The 18,431-nt window shown below is 61.0% G+C and overlaps 1 protein-coding gene across 2 annotated transcripts; it reads left to right on the top strand.

The window, feature by feature from the left end:
• Positions 1 to 1,408: 1,408 nt before the first annotated feature.
• On the top strand, positions 1,409 to 15,794 carry ZNF653 (zinc finger protein 653). Of its 2 annotated transcripts, none has more exons than XM_054012955.1 (9): positions 1,409 to 1,778; positions 5,947 to 5,990; positions 9,949 to 10,164; positions 10,523 to 11,113; positions 12,018 to 12,186; positions 12,505 to 12,616; positions 13,578 to 13,692; positions 14,402 to 14,501; positions 15,102 to 15,794. In XM_054012955.1, exons 1-9 carry the CDS (start codon positions 1,465 to 1,467, stop codon positions 15,277 to 15,279), a joined length of 1,839 nt encoding a protein of 612 aa, XP_053868930.1. In that variant the 5' UTR covers positions 1,409 to 1,464; the 3' UTR covers positions 15,280 to 15,794. The 2 variants fall into 2 exon arrangements, with proteins under 2 accessions (XP_053868930.1, XP_053868931.1); XM_054012956.1 differs by lacking the exon at positions 1,409 to 1,778 and adding an exon at positions 2,944 to 3,330.
• Positions 15,795 to 18,431: the final 2,637 nt, after the last annotated feature.

Below are 18,431 nucleotides of genomic sequence, written 5' to 3'. Positions count from 1 at the left end.
GGCAGGTCAACATTACAACATGGCTTTGTGCAGTGGGGGGCGCCTAGGAGAGCCTGCCTCGGTTCCCTATACCTTCTGCTGAAGCCGCTCTGAAAACTAGCCAGGAGCTGGCCTGACGGGGTGTTCAGACTCTGCTCTGGCTGAGGGGACTGGGAGGGCGCTGCTGCTGCTGATCACAGAGCAGCTACTTGCTGGGGGCGGTTGTGACTGGGCTGAGCTGCATCCACCCAGCTCCTCAGCTAGTCAAGTCCAGCTGGGCATGGGAACCGCATGGGTGGAGGGGCTGTGCGCTGGCTGGGCCCTGGTGGTGGGGGTTCTCCTGTGTGGGGGAGCATGGTGGGTGGACTGTCCAAGCCCTGGCTGGGTCTAGGGATGGGGTGTGTGGGTGGGTGGGTGTGGGTGTGTGTGTATGTGCGCACGCCTGTCCATCCTGGGGGCTGGGTGTAAGCATGTGGGATCATGATGGATAGAGCAGCCATGTGCTAGTTGGGCCAGGGCGGGACCTGTCCTGGGGGGCTGGGCCCAAGCGTGCAGGGGATGGGGGTGGGTGAAGTGGCTGGGCTGGTTGGCAGGGGTGTGTGTTGGCCTGTCTGTCCCGAGGTTTGGGTGGAATGGCTGTGTATGGGCTGGGGCCTGTCCTGTGGGGCTGGGCCCCAGGTGGGGGAACGTGATGGGGGGAGGGGCTGGGTGCTAGCTGGGCCCTGGTGGTGGGGGGCCTGTCCTGTGGGGCTGGGCCCCAGGAGGGGGAATGTGATAGGGGGAGGGGCTGGGTGCTAGCTGGGCCCTGGTGGTGGGGGGCCTGTCCTGTGGGGCTGGGCCCCAGGAGGGGGAATGTGATGGGGGGAGGGGCTGGGTGCTAGCTGGGCCCTAGTGGTGGGGATCTGTCCTGTGGGGCTGGGCCCCAGGAGGGGGAATGTGATGGGGGGAGGGGCTGGGTGCTAGCTGGGCCCTGGGGGTGGGGGTTGGTTCTGTGGGGCTGGGTGGAGGGGGCGGGTGTCTGCCCGGGGGGGTTGCCTTTGGGGGCGGTTGGGGGTCTGGCTGCGCAGGGGCTGCCCTCCCTGGGGGGTCACAGACAGCCACTCAGGGCTGGGGCGCATGCGCAAGGGATCTCGGGGGGGGGGGGGAGGTGGAGGGAGAAAATCTCAAGCGCATGCGCAAAAAGAGCTCAGGCGCTCGTATCACTGTGGGCATGTTGAGGGCGGAGCCTCGCTGGAGAGGGGCTCCTGCGCCCTGAACCAATCTCCCGGCGCAGGCGCAGGCCGGACCCGACCGGCGCTGGGCGCGCATGCGTAGCCCTCAATCCGCTGAGCACGCGCGCCGCCGGCGGATGCGACTTTTCTCGCGCAGCAGCCAGGGGGGCGGAAACAGGAAGCGGGTCGCGGGCCGGTGACGTCACTGCCCCTGCGCCGGGCTCCTCCGAGACCCCCCGACCACGGGCTGCGCGGCGCGGCCGGCTGGCTGGGGATGAGCGAGGCGCAGCGGGGCCCGGCCCCGGCCGCGGAGGAGGAGGAGGCCGAGGCCGAGGAGGAGGAGGCGGGGCCCGGCGCGGGGGAGGCGGGGCCCGGCGGCCGCAAGGCCCGGGGGCGGCCCCGCCTGACCGAGTCCGACCGGGCCCGGCGCCGCCTCGAGTCCCGCAAGAAGTACGACGTGCGGCGGGTGTACCTGGGCGAGGCGCACGGGCCCTGGGTGGATCTGCGGCGCCGCAGCGGCTGGAGCGACGCCAAGCTGGCGGCCTATCTGCTGGGGCTGGAGCGGGGGCAGCGCGCGGGGCGCCGCGGGTGAGAGCCGGGCCCCCAACCCCCTCCCCGGGCCGGGCCCCCAACCCCCTCCCCGGGCCGGGCCCCCAACCCCCCTCCCCGGGCCGGGCCCCCAACCCCCCTCCCCGGGCCGGGCCCCCAACCCCCCTCCCCGGGCCGGGCCCCCAACCCCCTCCCCGGGCCGGGCCCCCAACCCCCTCCCCGGGCCCCCAACCCCCTCCCCGGGCCGGGCCCCCAACCCCCCTCCCCGGGCCGGGCCCCCAACCCCCCTCCCCGGGCCGGGCCCCCAACCCCCCTCCCCGGGCCGGGCCCCCAACCCCCCTCCCCGGGCCGGGCCCCCAACCCCCCTCCCCGGGCCGGGCCCCCAACCCCCCTCCCCGGGCCGGGCCCCCAACCCCCCTCCCCGGGCCGGGCCCCCAACCCCCCTCCCCGGGCCGGGCCCCCAACCCCCCTCCCCGGGCCGGGCCCCCAACCCCCCTCCCCGGGCCGGGCCCCCAACCCCCCTCCCCGGGCCGGGCCCCCAACCCCCTCCCCGGGCCGGGCCCCCAACCCCCTCCCTGGGCCCCCAACCCCCTCCCCGGGCCCCCAACCCCCTCCCCGGGCCGGGCCCCCAACCCCCTCCCCGGGCCCCCAACCCCCGCCGGGCTGGGCCCCCCTTCCCCGTACATCCCCTATCTGCTGGGGCTGGAGCGGGGGCAGCGCGCGGGGCGCCGCGGGTGAGAGCCGGGCCCCCAACCCCCTCCCCGGGCCCCCAACCCCCCTCCCCGGGCCGGGCCCCCAACCCCCCTCCCCGGGCCGGGCCCCCAACCCCCCTCCCCGGGCCGGGCCCCCAACCCCCCTCCCCGGGCCGGGCCCCCAACCCCCCTCCCCGGGCCCCCAACCCCCGCCGGGCTGGGCCCCCCTTCCCGTACATCCCCTATCTGCTGGGGCTGGAGCGGGGGCAGCGTGCGGGGCGCTGTGGGTGAGAGCCGGGCCCCCAGGGCCCCCCCCCCCGTGGCCTGCGCCCCCTTTCCCAGTACACACCCTATCTGCTGGAGCAGGGGGCAGCGCGCTGTGGGTGCGAGCCGGGCCCTCCTTCCCCGTGCACCCCCTATCTGCTGGGGCTGGAGCGGGCGCAGCATGTGGGGCGCCGTGGGTGAGAGCCGCCCCCCCCCCCACCCTCTGCCCTGGACCACCTCTCCTTGTACACACCCTTCTGTCTGGAGCAGGGATAGTGCATAGGGTGCTGCAGGTGAGAGCCGGCCCGTACTGAGCCAGATTTCCCCCCCGTTCCCCATATATGCTGGGCCAGGCCCCTCAGTGATTCCTCCTCTTCTATCCCCATCCCTGTACTCGCCCCCCCCCCACCATCTTGCTGGAGCATGGGCAGCAAGCGGGGTGCCACAGGTGAGAGCTGGGGGAGGTGGGAGATCAGACCCCTGAGTGAGCTGGGACCCCCCCCATCCCTTACCCCCCAATCCCATATACCATTTCCTTCCTAGACTGAGAGCCAGGACCACTTCACTTGGCTGGTACTACTCATTCCCTGACTGCATCATCATATGCCCCCTTCCTGTTGGGGCAGGGACAGCAAGTAAGGGGATGGACGAGGGAGTTGTGGGATCTGGACCCCTTTTTCCCTACCCCCAGCCCCTTATATCTTCTTCCTGCTGGATCTGGAGCAGGGGCTGAAGAGGGAAGCCTGGGGGAGACCAGCACCCCTCACATGGGGTGTTAACCCCATTGCCCCCATAGCATCTCTAGGGGACAGAACGCTCCTACAATGTGCTTTGACGGGGTAGTGAGCGGCTAGATGGGGTATCAAACTCCAGCCTCTCTACATGGGAGAGGATATCTTGCCCCTGCATGGATAGACACATTCCCTCTCCCCCACCCCCAATCTGTTCCCATCTCCATCACCAGTTGAGGTGGAGCCAGTAGACTGAGAGGATGGGATGAGATCCAGGCCTCCACCTTCTCATTTGACAGCAAAATGTCTGATTATATGAACTAGTGGTTAGAGCAAGTGATAGGGTGTCAAAACTCCTGGATTTTGCCCCCAGATTTCTCAGAGACTCCCCCATGACCTTCTGCTCTAGTCACATTTTTACACCACCCCTACCGCACACCTCTGTGCCTCAGTCCCGTGTCCGTCTCCCCTCCCCCCCCATATGTAGGGGATAATATCACACACAGATGGTGGGGGAGTTGGACATCTGAGATTTGGTGAAGCACTTTGTGACCCTTGGATTGAAAGGGCTCTAGAAAGGTGTTAAATGTGAAGAATCTTGCCTGTACAGTTATGTCACTTTGGGGGGTGATTTTCACCAACATTTTTATACCAGCCAAAGCCGTAGCGTAGACGCCGTTATACCAGCAAAACCATAGTTTTGGTACAGCTCATTTTGCTCTGGGTACTGGCCCGATCCGGCAATGCTGTTTCGCTGGGATAAACTGCTTGGTGCTAGGAGGTTTTGCCTATACAGCTGTATCGGCAAACCTTCTCTAGTGTAGACACGCCTAAGATACACACCTCATTCTGCTTTCGTCGTGACTGAATTCCAGTGATGAGCTGCTGTGGGTCTGCAAAGATGAGAACTATCTTAAAGCAGAACTGCTTACGCTCTCTGCCGCTCCCCTGGTGACTGTTAAATCGCACTAGTGTCACAGTCTGCATCCCAGATCAGAGCACTGGTCCTTCTAACTCAGTGTGCCCTGCCAGCGATGTGCTGAATGCTTCAGGGGAAGAGATCTCATCAGGCAGTACTATACCGTGCAGGGAAATTACTCTCTGACCCCAGCTCCTACACGAGGACTAGTGTATTTCCCTTGTGATATTGTATCCTAGGTGCTGATCCTGCGACGGGAGAGACGTGGGCAGATTATCTGAGTTCTCGTGGTGCTGCATCAGTCATTGTGGGTCTCTGAAGGTGCAGAGATCCACCTTCATGCATTTCGCTGCAGGTTCAGGGCCGCAGCGAGTATAACGGACTCTGGGGATTTTCACCTTCCTCTGCAGCATGGGGTGTGGCTCGCCTGTTGGTATCATCTGGGCGCATCTGACTTGAACAATTCCCTGCTATTACAGGGGCATCGGTGGCACCTCGGTCTCTCCTGTTCTCTGCCCGTGGCACAGTTTAGTCTCCTGAGGACTAAAATGCTTTAGTCTAACTAAAGTCACGCCGCTCAGCTTAGGGGTGTCTGTCGTGGCTTGTGATATACAAGAGATCAGATGAGATAATCTGGCCTTAAATTATTTATATAATAACGTGCACGCAGGGCTGGCTCCAGGCACCAGCCCACCAAGCATGTGCTTGGGGTGGCGCCTGGAGGGGGGCGGCACGGCGGGGCCCCGGCTGGGCTCGCCGCCCTCCTCCCGGCGCTCTGGCTTGTCGGGGAGAGCGGAGAGCCCCGGCCGGGCTCGCCGCCCTCCCCCCGGCGCTCCAGCTGGTCGGGGATTGCGGGCCTGCGGCCGGGCTTGGCGCCCTCCCCTGCCGTGCTGGGGGAGGGGTACGGCGGGTGGCTTTTTTGCCTAGGGCGGCAAAAAAGCCAGAGCCGGCCCTGCCTGCATGGGGAATTTCCCAGGTTAATTATACGCTGGAAGTAAACAGACTAAAGTGTTATTCATGGCCTCACCCTATTAAGGGCATCGTCCTTCGGGTAGCATCTAGTCAGCTGGATTTTGTGGTCTGTCACGTTTAGATCATCAATCCATGGCTGTGAGAATTTGGGAGCAAAGGGTTTAGATCGCTCACCAGTCACTGATCTAAGCCCTTTACATTATTTCTTTTGCAAAAGGGCATGAATGTGGGGGCTGGTTTTCAGACAGGAATAACCGATATAGGTTTGATGATGTAAGGGATGGATGCCGCTCCCTGTGTGTTCTAATAGAACAGAGCTCTTTGTGGTCTTAAAAAACAATAAGTAAGTAGCCCTGCCCCTGTTATAAACCTTGGCAGTAAACCCTGCTGGGATTTCTTCTCTTGAGATCTGCGTCACATAAGGTACAGGTACCATGACCCGGGGCAAGTCACTGAATCCGTGCCTCAGTTTCCCCATCTGCAAAAGCGGGGGGGGGGGGGGGGGGATAATAGCACAGCCCTGCCTCCTAAGCTAAATGGTTGAGATGTCCAGGTACGACAGCATTGGGGGCCGTAGCAGATGCATAGACCCTGATGCTAAATCAGTGCTCTCTCTTTTTCTGTTGCAGGAAACCATGGGAGCAAATCCCTAAAAAGCCAAAACGAAAGAAAAGTAAGTGAATTGTCCTGGGGGGATCCAGCTTGTGACAATGTCTGAATGTGGGCGCACAAAGAATGCGTCAAAGATCCGTGTCTGCACCCAGAAACCCGTTCTTACAATTCTCTATGCTAGCACAGCCATCTGTCCAATCCCCCGCCAGGTGGCCTTTGTCTGTGTTTGTACAGCACCTAACACAATGGGGTCCTTCTCCATGACTGGGGAACCCTACTGCTACCGTAATACACCTAATAACGTACAACACTTTACACAGTGGGGTCCTGCTCCATGACTAGGGAACCCTACTGCTACCGTAATACACCTAATACATAACGTAGAGGCGCCAGCACAATGTGGTGGGGGCACTGCCATAATACACCTAATATATAATGTACCGCACCTAGCAAAATGCAGTCCTGGGCCATACAGCAACTTGGTGCTGCTGTAATATACCTAATAAATTACATACAGCACCCACCATAATGGGGTCCTGGTCTGTGATTAGGGCTCATCGGGGCTGCCGTAATACACCTAAACAATAATGTTCTGTGCCTAGCACAAATGGGTTCCGTGACTAGGGCTCCTAGACGCTACCGTAACATACCTAATAAATAATAATCTGCGTGACCCCATCCGTCCTGATGCGTAAGAATTGCTCACCCAGATAGCCTGTCTCGTAGCTACACGAACGTAGGATCTCCTCTTTGCAAACGTACGCAGCGCTTTGCTGCAGTAGTGTGGGCCACAGGCTGATTTTTGGAGGTCTGACCCCTGATGCTGACAGGTGGTAAAGGCTGGTGTTTTACTCTTGTCTTTACTGGGGGGACAACTAGTGCAGAAATAACTGGCGTGACATTGAGTGAGGGAGCTCTACAAGGCTACGTGCCCATTGAAGGCGTCCATAGAGCGCAGTGGAGTTTTCACGTCTATAACCCAAAACTGCAGTCCGGGCCCAGAGAGCTGGTGCTGCCCCGGGACTGTTCTGGAGGGATCCGGCTAGGGACCGTAGATCTAAAGCTGTTCGTGCTGGAAGGTTGGCTGAGCAGGCTCGGTGGCGGGCTGGAAGTCACTGAGCCCTGCTTGGCCCGTCTCTGAGGGAGGGAGATCGAGAGCTGTGCAGTTTTCTGTGGTCTGAGCTTCAGATCTGAAACCTGCTCCTGGGGGTGAGGGTGGGCTACTGGTTAGAGCATGAGCCTCGGACCTGCAAGCCCTGGGTTCCGTTCCCAGCAATGTCCCCAGCTCCCTGGGTGACCTTGGGCAAGTCACTTTGCCTCTGTGCCCCTCAGTTTGTCATCTGTATAGACCTGCTCTGACCCAGGTGGCTAGCAAAGCTAAACCCATTAATGACTGGAGATGCTCAGATACCACTGTTACGGGGCTGTATACGTACCTTAGGGTATGTCTACACTACCCGCTGGATCTATTGGGGATCGATGTATCACGTCTCGTCTAGATGCAATACAGCGATCCCCGAACACTCTCCCCGTCGACTCCGAAACTCCACCAGGGCGAGAGGCGGAAGCGGAGTCGGCGGGGGAACGGCGGCAGTCAATCCCGCGCCGCAAGGACACGAAGTAGTCGATCTAAGATACGTTGACTTCAGCTACGCTATTCTCGTAGCTGAAGTTGTGTATCTTAGATTCCCCCCAGCGTAGACCAGGCCTGTGACAGACGTTCAGTGTCCCCTGACATTGCCAAGAGGGTTTACCCCACTGCCTTAGTCATCATTTTCCCACCCCCACTGTGCTCTCCCCAGAGGTGGCTGCATTCCCATTGTGGGGAAATGGCTATAGAGATGTAGGTTGTGGGCTGCCAAAGTTCATAGCACAGCCAGCGGAAATGGTGGGCCGGTGACACCCAGGGCCAGAGCTGGCAAAGCAGGATGGAGATGTAGGACTCCTCAGACAGACCTCCCTCTGCCTGTGTGGAGGAGGAGGGTATTACAGGTGTTAGCAAAGCAGGGAGCCAACCTGCTCAGCGTTCGTGGCTGTTCCGGCCTGGTCCCAGCATCCGAAGGAGACCTTTGCGGTTAGGGTGCAGCTCTGGTGTGAGCTCTCCGTGCCCTGGAAGGAGGCAGCGTTACAATGTGGCAGTAGATGCCCCTCTCCTAGTAATGTTACAAACGGTCGAAGAGGCTCTATAGGAATGACAGAGAAGGCTTGTGACAGTAGGAGGGGTGCTGTCATGGCACTTCACTGCTCCATTGTTCTGAGCTCACACGCAGAGACCAGCTGGGGAAAGAATTGTCCTTTTTCTGGGGGGCTGGGAGACCCAGCAGGGACAGGTCCTACTTCAGGTGTAATGTGCTGGGCCAGCAGCCACTGTCTTGGCAGTGCTATAGAATCACAGAAATGTGGGGCTGGAAGGGACCTCGAGAGCTCCTCAGGTCCAGCGCCCTGTGCTGAGGCGGGAGCAAATAAACTTCAGCCATCCCTGACCGGGGTTTGTCCAACCTAAAACCTCCAGTGTCGGGGATCCCGCAGCCTCCCTTGGACGCCTGGTCCAGAGCTTAACTCCCCTTAGAGTTAGTTAAAAAGTTTTTCCTAATATCTAACCTAAATCTCCCTCGCTGCAGATGAAGCCCTGTGCTTCCTGTCTTGCCTTCGGTGGCCATGGAGAACAATTGATCCCTGTCTACTTTGTAACAGCCCTTAACCTATTTGAAGACTTCTCAGGTCCCCCTCGGTTGACTTTTCTCAGGACTAAACATGGCCACGTTTTTAACCTTTCCCCATAGGTCAGGTCGTTGAAATCTTTGCTTGTTTTTGTGGCTCTCTGGAGTCTCCAGTTTGTCCACATCCTTCCTAAAGTTCAGCGCCCAGAATTAGACACAAGACTCCAGCTGAGGCCTCGCCAGCGCTGTGTCGAGCGGGACAGTGACCTCCTGTGTTACATGTGACATTCCTGCTAATACAATGATATTAGCTGCTTCTGTAACTGCATCACATCGTTGACTTGTGTTCGATGTGAGATCCACTATAACACCGGCGCCTTCTCCATGGTACTGCTGCCAAGCCAGTCGGTCCCGGGTTGTAGTTGTGCTTTTCATATTTCCTTTCTAAATGTGCTACTTTCCCCTTGTCTCTGGAATGTTACGGTTTCGAATCCTGTATTCCAAAGTGTTTGCAACCCCTCCCAGCTTGGTTCTAAGCAAACTCTCCCCTCCATTATCCAAATCATTAATGAAAATATTGAATAGAATCAGACCCAGGACTGACCTTTGCGGGACCCCCTAGACACGCCCTCCCAGTTTGACAGCCAGCCATTGGTAACTAATCATTGAGGGTGGTCTTTGAACTGGTTGTACACCCACCTTCTAGTGATTTCATCTAGACCACGTTTCCCTAGAGTGCTTATGCAATTGTCATTTGGGACTGTGTCAAAAGCCTCTGCAAAATCAGGATCTGTTATGTCTACTGCTTCCCCCCTACCCATGAGGCCCATAACCTTGGTATGATTTGGTCGTGTCTGCCCAGAGCCTTTTCTGCGCACTAAACAGGCTTCACCTGGAGACCGCATTGCTGCCCCTGGCTCCATCGGTGCATCTGTACAGAAAGCCATCTGAAATGTGCCCGAGTCCCGCAGTCCGCCTGTCCCAGCGTGTCCGTGGAACAGACAGCGAATGAGAGTCAGTCTAGAAGCAGATTCCTCTCCTCCCAGTTCCAGAGTTCGCCCTCCTTGGGTCATGTCAGCACCCAAAGGCAGGGCTGAGGGGTGGTGGATGGCCGGAACTCCCCCACTACAACCTGGGCTGTACCAGCCGGGGGTCCCTGGAACTTAGGGTGCCAGGGTCGTTAGCAGGGGTAGTACACACACAGACTGTCCCATTGCTCACAAACGGTTGATCACTTGACAATACTCTTCTGGCTAATGGTTTAACCCAGTGGGGTGCTCCCCCCTGTCTTTCGCTAGCAAAGGGCACGCCCCTTTGGTTCCCTGTGGTCGGCTCACGTGCCTCTCTCCTCCCCCCAAGGAAGGAGGCGGAACGTCAACTGCCTGAAGAACATGGTGATCTGGTATGAGGACCACAAGAACCGCTGCCCCTACGAGCCACACCTGTCGGAGCTGGACCCCACCTTCGGGCTGTATACCACAGCCGTGTGGCAGTGCGAGGCCGGGCACCGCTACTTCCAGGACCTGCACTCCCCGCTGAAGCCGCTCAGCGACTCCGAGAACGAGAGTGATGATGGTGAGTGGGAGGGGAACGGCCGGGATCCTAGTCTCCCAAGGCAGCCGGTGGGCAGGGGAGCGCTTGCTGTAGCCTGTTGTATGGGTTGCAGTGCATCCCACCCCAGAGATGGCTGCATTTCAGCGTAAGGGGAGTGATCCCTAGGCCTGTGAGGCAGATGTTCAATTAGTATGGCTAAGTGAGATCCAGCTGGATGGGCGGTGATCGTTACGGTGCTCAGAGATGGGCACCTCAGCAGGCCATGAGCGCCCCCCCAGCCCTGAGGGTTGGGCAGGGTAATGCTAGGCCGTAGGAGGAGTCAGGGGAGGGTCCTGCCGTGGCTCTAATCCACGCCTGCCGATCGCTCTCCCCACTGCAGCTGGCAATGGCGTGGGGGCCGGAAGCTCGGACTCCTCCGAGGAGAGCTCCAGCTCGGGGTCGGAGGAGCAGCCCGAGAACCGTCAGGCCAAGGCCCAGCAGCACCCGCCCCCGTCGGCCGCGGAAGGCGGGAGCAGCAGCGGCCTCATCACGCAGGACGGCATCCACATCCCGTTCGAGCACCACATCGAGAACCTGACGGCCGAGCAGGGCGCCGCCATGTGCCACAACCCGCCTCTCAACGGCCCGGAGAGCATGGAGACCGTGGTGTGCGTCCCCATGCCCGTTCAGGTGGGCTCGGGCCACGGGACTCTCTTTGAGAACGTGACGCAGGAGACTCTCGGGGAGGTGGTGGCCAGCTGCCCCGTGCAGGGCATGATGCAGGGCTCCCAGGTGATCATCATCGCCGGGCCCGGCTACGACGCCCTGACGGCGGAGAGCATTCAGCTCAACGTCACCAGCAGTGGGGGCGAGGAGATGCCCTGCGCCATGATCGAGGGTGTCGCCGCCTACACCCAGACGGAGCCGGAGAACGTGCAGCCCAATAGTGGGGAACTGGTGGAGAGCGGGGAGTGCATTGAAACCAAAAAAGGTAGATGTGGCAGGCCTCGGGGGGGCTGCCCCCCTGCCCCCACCTAGGCCAGGGGAGCTTGGTCGGTACTGGGAGGGGAGACCTCCAAAGGGATCCGAGAGTGCCGTGAAAAATGCTGCCGTGAGTTCCGTGGGGCCTTCTCCCAGGGTCACAGCACGGCACTAGGGGGCGCTGTGCTGCTGGGAGTGAGCTGGGGCTCTCAGTAAGGGATGCGCTCTCCTCTGGGTTAGTGCTGACTGCAGTCCCCCAGTGTAGTGCGTGGGGGTGGCTCCGTAGGGGGCGTTCTCCCTGCATTAGTGACCCCGGTGCAGGATGAGGGGCTCCGTAGGGAGCACTGACCCCTGGATCTGATGTCCCAGCGTGGTGCCAGGGAGGGGGTCCGTAGGAGGCGCTGTCCTTTGGATCTGATGTCCCGGCGTGGTGCCAGGGAGGGGGTCCGTAGGAGGCGCTGTCCTTTGGATCTGATGTCCCGGCGTGGTGCCAGGGAGGGGGTCTGTAGGGGGCGCTGACCCCTGGATCTGATGTCCCAGCGTGGTGACGGGGTGGGGGGCTCCATAGGGGGCGTTGACCCCTGGATCTGATGTCCCGGTGTGGTGCCCACTCATGTGCCCCATTAAAAATCCCAGGTCACTTGACCTCCCGTTAAGTGTTAACCCTGATGTAACTGCATTTCGCCTCCGCCATCCGTAGGTTCAGCGGGCTACAGGACTCTCCCCTTCTTGCCCTGACCCCGTGTGCGGTGTTAAACAGCTGCTGTGCTCTGCAGCAGAACTAGCTGCATTTCAGTGGCTGGTGGCTCTTGCCTGCCTTTGGGATGGGGCCTGTGTGTTAACGGCTTCATGTTTGAAAAGCGTCACCAGATTCTCGCCGCGCGGCCCTTCTGACACCTGTTTTGTGGTGGCAGAAAAAGACGACCTTTATGGGCTCAAAAAGGAGGAGCTGCAGCCCCCCCCGGAAATGGAGATGCCGGAAGAGCTGGAGCCGGCCCAAGAGAACACGGAGCCGGAGCCCGAGGAGATGGACGGCAGTGACATGTCGGCCATCATCTACGAGATTCCGAAGGAACCGGAGAAGTGAGTGTCGCGGCGAAGCGCTTAGCTGGCTTTACAAGGTCTCTGACCCTGCCCGTGCCTCGGTTTCCCCACTCGGCCAGAGATCTGGCCGGCTGTGTCAGCCCCCTTTTCCGTGCGTTGCATTTGTTGCTCAAACCCTGAGGCAGCTCGGCTTCACTCCAGACGGGTAAACCTGGGGCTGTCTGCGTCCCCTCCCTCCCCAGGCCTCTGCCTTGGGAGCCTTCCGCTGCATCCTCCACAGCAGCTGTCTCTCCCCAGCCAGGCGGGCAGCACGTTGCCTTCCCCTGCCTGCGGCTGACCCCTCCTTTCCCCGCGCAGGAGGCGGCGAAGCCGACGGGGCCGCGTGATGGATGCCGACGGCATGCTGGAAATGTTCCACTGCCCTTATGAAGGATGCAGCCAGGTCTACGTAGCACTTAGTAGCTTTCAGGTACGATTTGTGCGTGTCAGTTTCCCGCAGCCCTGTCCCTGGGGTGGGGTGTGAAGGGTGCTCCAAGGGGCTGAGAGCCTCGTTCTGCCCCCCCCCCCTCCCCGGGAGACGGGGAAATGCTCGGGCCGGCTGGTGATTCTCTGCAGCGGGAGTTTGAGCAGTGATGCTGGGCGGTTGCTTTCCCTTTGGTGCTGGTGAGTTTCACGTCCTGGTTGATGGGTCGCTAGGGCCTGCCTGGCGTGGCAGGTTTCCACCACCGTCGGGGGGGGGGCGCTTACAGGCTGCGTTGGGAACGTGACAGCGCCCTGGAGATGTTTCTATTGCGTTTTCTCACAAAACCCGAACGTTGAGCCTGCTTGGCACTTGAGAGAAGGGACAGCGACGGAGCGTGACTCAGTGACGAGGGAGAGCCAGGTTTAATTCCCTGCTTTGCCACAGACTGTCTGGGGGACCTGGGGCAAGTCATTTAGCCATTCTTTGCCTCAGTTTCCCCACCTGCACAACGGGAAGAATAGCTCAGGGAATGAGGGCCAGATTAGTCCCGGTTCAGTGTCTAACCAAGGTTTTGATCTAGTCTTGGATGTCTGGACAATTAGGAAATCATTTAACGTCACAGCCTTGGCGCCCCATCTTGCTACTCCCTAGTGAATCCGTAAGCTACCCCTGCGCTGGCTTTGGGGACAGGTTGGTTCCAACGCTGTATCAACGGGGTGTCATCTTGGGGGGAGGGAATCTCTGGGCGTAGATTGTGGGGTGAGGGAGTTTGTCGAGGTTGAGTTTGGAGAGTGGGGCAGCCCCAGCTGTGGTGGCCGAGGCGCCGTGTTGGGAGGGAGGGAGAGGGACGAGGTCTGATGTGGGAATTCCTGCCCGTTACTGGGGGGGTTGTAGCAGCCTCTGCTGTGACTGTGTGTGGTGGGAGTGTGGTCTAGCCCTCTGTCCCCGCCCCTCCTTGTCTCTCCAGAATCACGTCAACCTCGTCCACCGGAAAGGGAAAACAAAAGTCTGTCCCCACCCGGGCTGTGGCAAGAAGTTCTACCTGTCCAACCACCTCCGCAGACACATGATCATTCACTCAGGTGCATCCCCTGGGCTCTCTTCCCCGTGGCCTGCTGGCCTTTGTCCTGCACTGCGCTGTTCTGGTGAGACGCTGGCTCCCCCAGCACGTGTGGCCGGGGCCGTCCGGTCATGTGACGGCAGCCGCCGCTCCGCCTTCGCCACATGGCGCCTGGTTCTTGGGCACTCAGCTGCCTCTGCGTAGCCTTCGCTTCCCCCCGGACCCGTCCCGCTCCCTGCATGGCACCAGAGCACCCGGGAAGGAACTGGGTCTGGTTCGGATTCCCTCGGGATCAGCTGTCTCACTTTCAACACTTACATTATGGGGGGTGGAGAGAGAGTCAAAAATCCAGAACAAACAGAAGCGCTTGCTGGAAATCTTTCTATAGAAGAGATCTGCTAATGCAGGAAACCTCAGGACACCCCCTTGACCCCCTGGCTGGGTTGTCCCCTGGGATTGATCCCGGTTTAAAAGCAGGGCTCTCTCCTGCCTGAGCTAAGGGACGTCACTTTTTTAGCTGGCACCATTGGCAGTCTCAGACATCTTATGCGGGAGACAAAAGCCCTATGTGATGCCCCAGCTGGGTAGGCGTCACCCCTTTGGGCAGGCTAAGGGTCTGCTTGCTGTATGCGTCAGGCTGGGGGTGGGCAGAGGGGGACTCTGGATTCTCCTACTGAGGTCCCTTGACTGTGAATCGGGGATGCCCCCCCCCCGTTCTTTGTGCCCCGCAGGCGTCCGTGAATTTACCTGTGAAACCTGTGGGAAATCTTTCAAGCGGAAGAATCACCTGGAGGTGCATCGCCGGACACACACGGGAGAGACGCCCCTCCAGTACGTGCGGGGGAGTTGGGGGGCTCAGGGGTGACCCATTTAGGCACCTGACCCAGGCTCATTCGAGCCCCTGGAGCGGAGCACCTCTGTGTGCCACCACATCTGGGGTGGAGCGCATCAGCAGGAGTCCAAGCCAGGGCGAGTGGGGTGGGTGTTTGGATCTGCCCCTGTGGTGCCTGGGCCTGTTATTAGTGACGCTGCTTGAGATGAGGTTGCTTTGCCCCAACCGATCCTAATGCGCTTTTCAAAGGTGGTGGGGAGATTGCCCTTCTCGCCACTGAAATGCAGCTGCCTCTGGGGCGGGGTGTGGCAGCTGTTTATACGAGGATCCCTCGCCTGGTGCTGAGATGCAGACACCTCTGGGGTGTGGCACGGGGCTGTTAACAGCACCTAGTAATGCTGCCTGACAGTGAGACCAGGAAGTGAAAAATGCCACGTCCAGCTGAAAGTATGGGCAGTGGGGTGGGGTGTATTTAGCTCAGCAGAGGTAGGGAGCGCACTCCTGCAGAGAGGGCCCTCAGCTCGCTAGGGGTGTGCCTCAGTCAGGCCCTGGGACGGCCCGAGGGGTGCAGCCTGCGTGACGCTGTCTGGCCCCCCCAGGTGCGAGATCTGTGGGTACCAGTGCCGTCAGAGAGCGTCTCTCAACTGGCACATGAAGAAGCACACCTCGGAAGTTCAGTACAACTTCACCTGTGAGCACTGCGGCAAACGCTTCGAAAAGATGGACAGCGTCAAATTCCACAAGCTAAAGAGCCACCCGGATCACAAGGCCACGTGATCCCAGCTGGGGCATCCTTCCGGAGCCTCGGACAGCTTTATTTATTTCCCCGCCGGGGGACCCTCTGCCGCCTCCCTTCCCCCACCCTGGACAATGGCAGCGTTGGCGGTGCCGGCTCCCACCTCGAGGGGTGAGATCACAGTGCCCTGGGGTGGCACGTGTCTTCCCCAGCCGGGAGAGGGGGTGCTGAGCCCGGAGCCGGCAGCATGCGTGTGAGTGTGTGTGTGATACGTCGGGGCCTCCACAGCAGGCAGCCCCCCTGATTCTGCCAGGGCGCGGCAGGGTGAGATTTTTTTAGCTTGCTTTTAATGTCGAGGCCCTGGGGGCTCCGGAGGCGAGCGAACAGAGCGGGGACGTGCCCGTGCCCATCTGCAGAAGAGGGCGCGGCCTGGGAGAGCGAAATGCAGCAGATGTGGGTCCTTCCCCCATCCTAGGGGTCGGAGGGGGGGGCTTGGCAGCCACACCGCGATGGTGGTGAACAAAACACCCAGACCATTAAACCGACACTACTTTTATCTGCCCGCCTCCTGGCATCTTCCTCCCCAGTGGGCGGTGTCCTTGGAGGGGGACGGGGACCGCTGCGTGCTTGCCCTGCGCTCATACCAACCAGCCACGTGCCCGAGGCTGTTTGGCATGGGACCCGAAGTGTTCTCTGCGGGCGAGGGCATGAATGCCTGCACTGGCTGTTCCTCCGAGTTGGTGGGGCACGTGCCCTCCTGGGCGGGGTGGGCCCAGACCTCACTGCGGGGGGTCGGGTCTCCAGCTTGTTCTCCAGCATCTCCTCTTTCCTGGAAAGCGAAGACGTGTCCAGCTGGCGTGGGGGTGAACAAACCCGTCAAAGCCCGGCCCAGTGCTCCCAGGCGCTCAGAGCAGGGAGCTGGCCTGGGCAGGTCACTGCTTCACATGGCACTCCCGCTGCTCCCAGGTTGCCAGCAGCAGGGTGGCTGCTTCCCTGGGGGAGAGGGGGGGGAGGAGCCTGGCCCTGCCTCAGATAAACCTCCCTCTCCTCCCCGGGGTGTGGCCCTGGTGCAGCTGTCCCTGCTACCTTTCTCCGATCCCTTTCCACACCCTGGCAATCTCTGCCCCAGGCTCCCAGCTGAGAGACAGTCCCGTTCTGCCTCAGTTTCTCCCCTCTGCCCTGAACCCCCTAGCGAGGGCAGCGATATTCTACAGGCAGGCTGTGCCCGTGGGCCTAGCACGTGGGCTGCTCAGCCGCTCGGAGCCCTGGCGGTCTGGGGCCTGGCGTTCAGCCGCCTCTCCCTGGGCCCGGCTTGTAAAGCACCCGCTCACGCTCGCCCGTTTGTCTCCCCAGCTCTCTACGGGCCCACGGGAGGCGGAACGGCCCAGCCCCTCGGGATTTTGTCCCCCAGTTCGGCCTAGTTGCCAGCACGCCAGTCTTGGCTCACTGGCCTCCACTTCTGCAGTATTGTTCAGCGCAGCCCAGACGACCCTTGGGTTTGGACTGGCCCCCTTGGGCACCTTTCCCTGTCACCGGCTAGTGGCAGGACAGTGCAGGAACTTCCCCTCCCTTGGTGCAGTTGAGCTCACAATTCGGGTGGATTTGAAGGCCCAAGGAACAGGTCTAGTGGTTAGAGGGAGCCAGGGGCCAGGACTCCTGGGTTCTATCCCTGGCTCTGGGAAGGGAGTAGGGGTTAGTGATTGGAGCTGGGGGCACCAAGGGTCAGGACTCCTGGGTTCTGTCCCATTTCTATCTGCTCCTGGCTGCACTGTGCCCTTTGCAGCTCTCCAGCAGGTGGCGATGGCCCCCTGTGCCCTGCCAGGCTCTGAATGCGGCGTTCAGGTGTCCAGCCAGGGACCCCTGCCCCTGGTATGCGGAGGTGGGAAGGTGGCTGGGGGGCGGTGCCCAGCTCCTGGGGTCCACTGGCTGCTGTCTGACATTACAGGGGGTCAGTTGCTCTAGGGGGCAGGGGCTGGGGTCAGAGTGTTGTAGGACAGGGGTTATGGGGCCCTCCCAACAGGCTATAAAATCTCCCCAGCCCGCCTGCGCCAGGAAATTAAAAGCCAGGGCTGGAGTTAGAGGGTAGCAAGCAGGCAACTGCCCCGGGCCCCACGGGACCCTGCAAAGCTAAGTTCCTCGGGCTTCGTCTTCAGCCGCAGGCCCCCGTGAGTGTGAGGCCGGCCCTGCTCTCTGGTTTATTGCGAGGGACCCCCCCCCGAAACCTGCTCGCGGCCGGCCCTGCTCAATAATACACCATCCAGCCAAGCCCTGGGAATAATGCAGAACCAGAGCTGTTTGGTGGTGCCAGTGCCCAGATTGGGCACCTCCTCCCCTGCCCAGCCGTGGGGTGGGGGAGCACAGGGGGGCCCAGCCTGGCCCCATGTCCACCATGTTGAGTTGGGGGAGTAAGATTGAGTTTGGGCAAGATCTGGGGGGGGGTGACAGTGACCCCCCCCGTGGCCTCCCTGTGACTTGCCCACCCCGCTCCCCCAGCACAGGCACTTATGGGGCAGGCTAGGAAACCCCCTGCTGCTGAGGTTTAGCCCTGAGCGTGAAACGGAGGCAGGTGGGGGTGGGGCTGGGGCTGGGAACCCGGACTCCTGGGTTCTATCCTTGGCTGGGGGAGGGATGCCAAGGGCAAGTCACCCACCCGGTTCCCCAGCAGCTCTGAGTGCAAAGAGCGACCTGCCCCCCACTCCCCAGCACCCCCTCTCTGGGTGCCTGACAGGTGAGGCAGGGGCAACCAGGCGCCCTCCCTTGGCTAATTACCACAGAGCATTAGCAGCCACCAGCTGCTGCCTCTTGGAGAAATTGGAGCCGAGTGTCCCCCCCCCCCACTCCCCCCATCTTCAACCCCCCAGCTGCTCTGTGGCAGCTGCACTAACCCCCCTTCACCCAGGCAGGCCAATGCGCCTTGTCCTATGGCCCCATCCATGGGGGGGGGACACGAGGGGGTTCCCTGGCTGGTTCCGTGCAGAGGCATTGCTGAGCTCTGGGGTGGGGGGTGGATCTAGGGCCGGGGGCATAGGACACTAGCTGAAAAGTGGAGGGAGGGGGCAGATCTAGACAGCCTGGGTGGTTGGGGCTGGGCCCATTGGAGCCAGCCTGGGTCAGCTGCAGGGGTTCCCTTTCTGAAAGCCCCAGCAGGGTGGGGAGGGAATTGGGGGGGCAGAACATGGAGGGATGTCTTGGT

The sequence above is a fragment of the Malaclemys terrapin genome, chromosome 23 (genome assembly GCF_027887155.1).
Source record: "Malaclemys terrapin pileata isolate rMalTer1 chromosome 23, rMalTer1.hap1, whole genome shotgun sequence".
NCBI lineage: Eukaryota > Metazoa > Chordata > Testudines > Emydidae > Malaclemys > Malaclemys terrapin.
This window is presented reverse-complemented; position numbering and strand designations above follow the sequence as displayed.

What these genes read in the sequence shown, in the direction of transcription:
- ZNF653 (XM_054012955.1), top strand. Translation starts at nt 1,465, where the DNA reads ATGAGCGAGGCGCAGCGGGGCCCGGCCCCGGCCGCGGAGGAGGAGGAG. An exon ending in CAGCGCGCGGGGCGCCGCGG is followed by an intron (nt 1,779 to 5,946) that starts GTGAGAGCCGGG and finishes TTTCTGTTGCAG; the next exon opens with GAAACCATGGGAGCAAATCC. An exon ending in ATTCCGAAGGAACCGGAGAA is followed by an intron (nt 12,187 to 12,504) that starts GTGAGTGTCGCG and finishes TTCCCCGCGCAG; the next exon opens with GAGGCGGCGAAGCCGACGGG.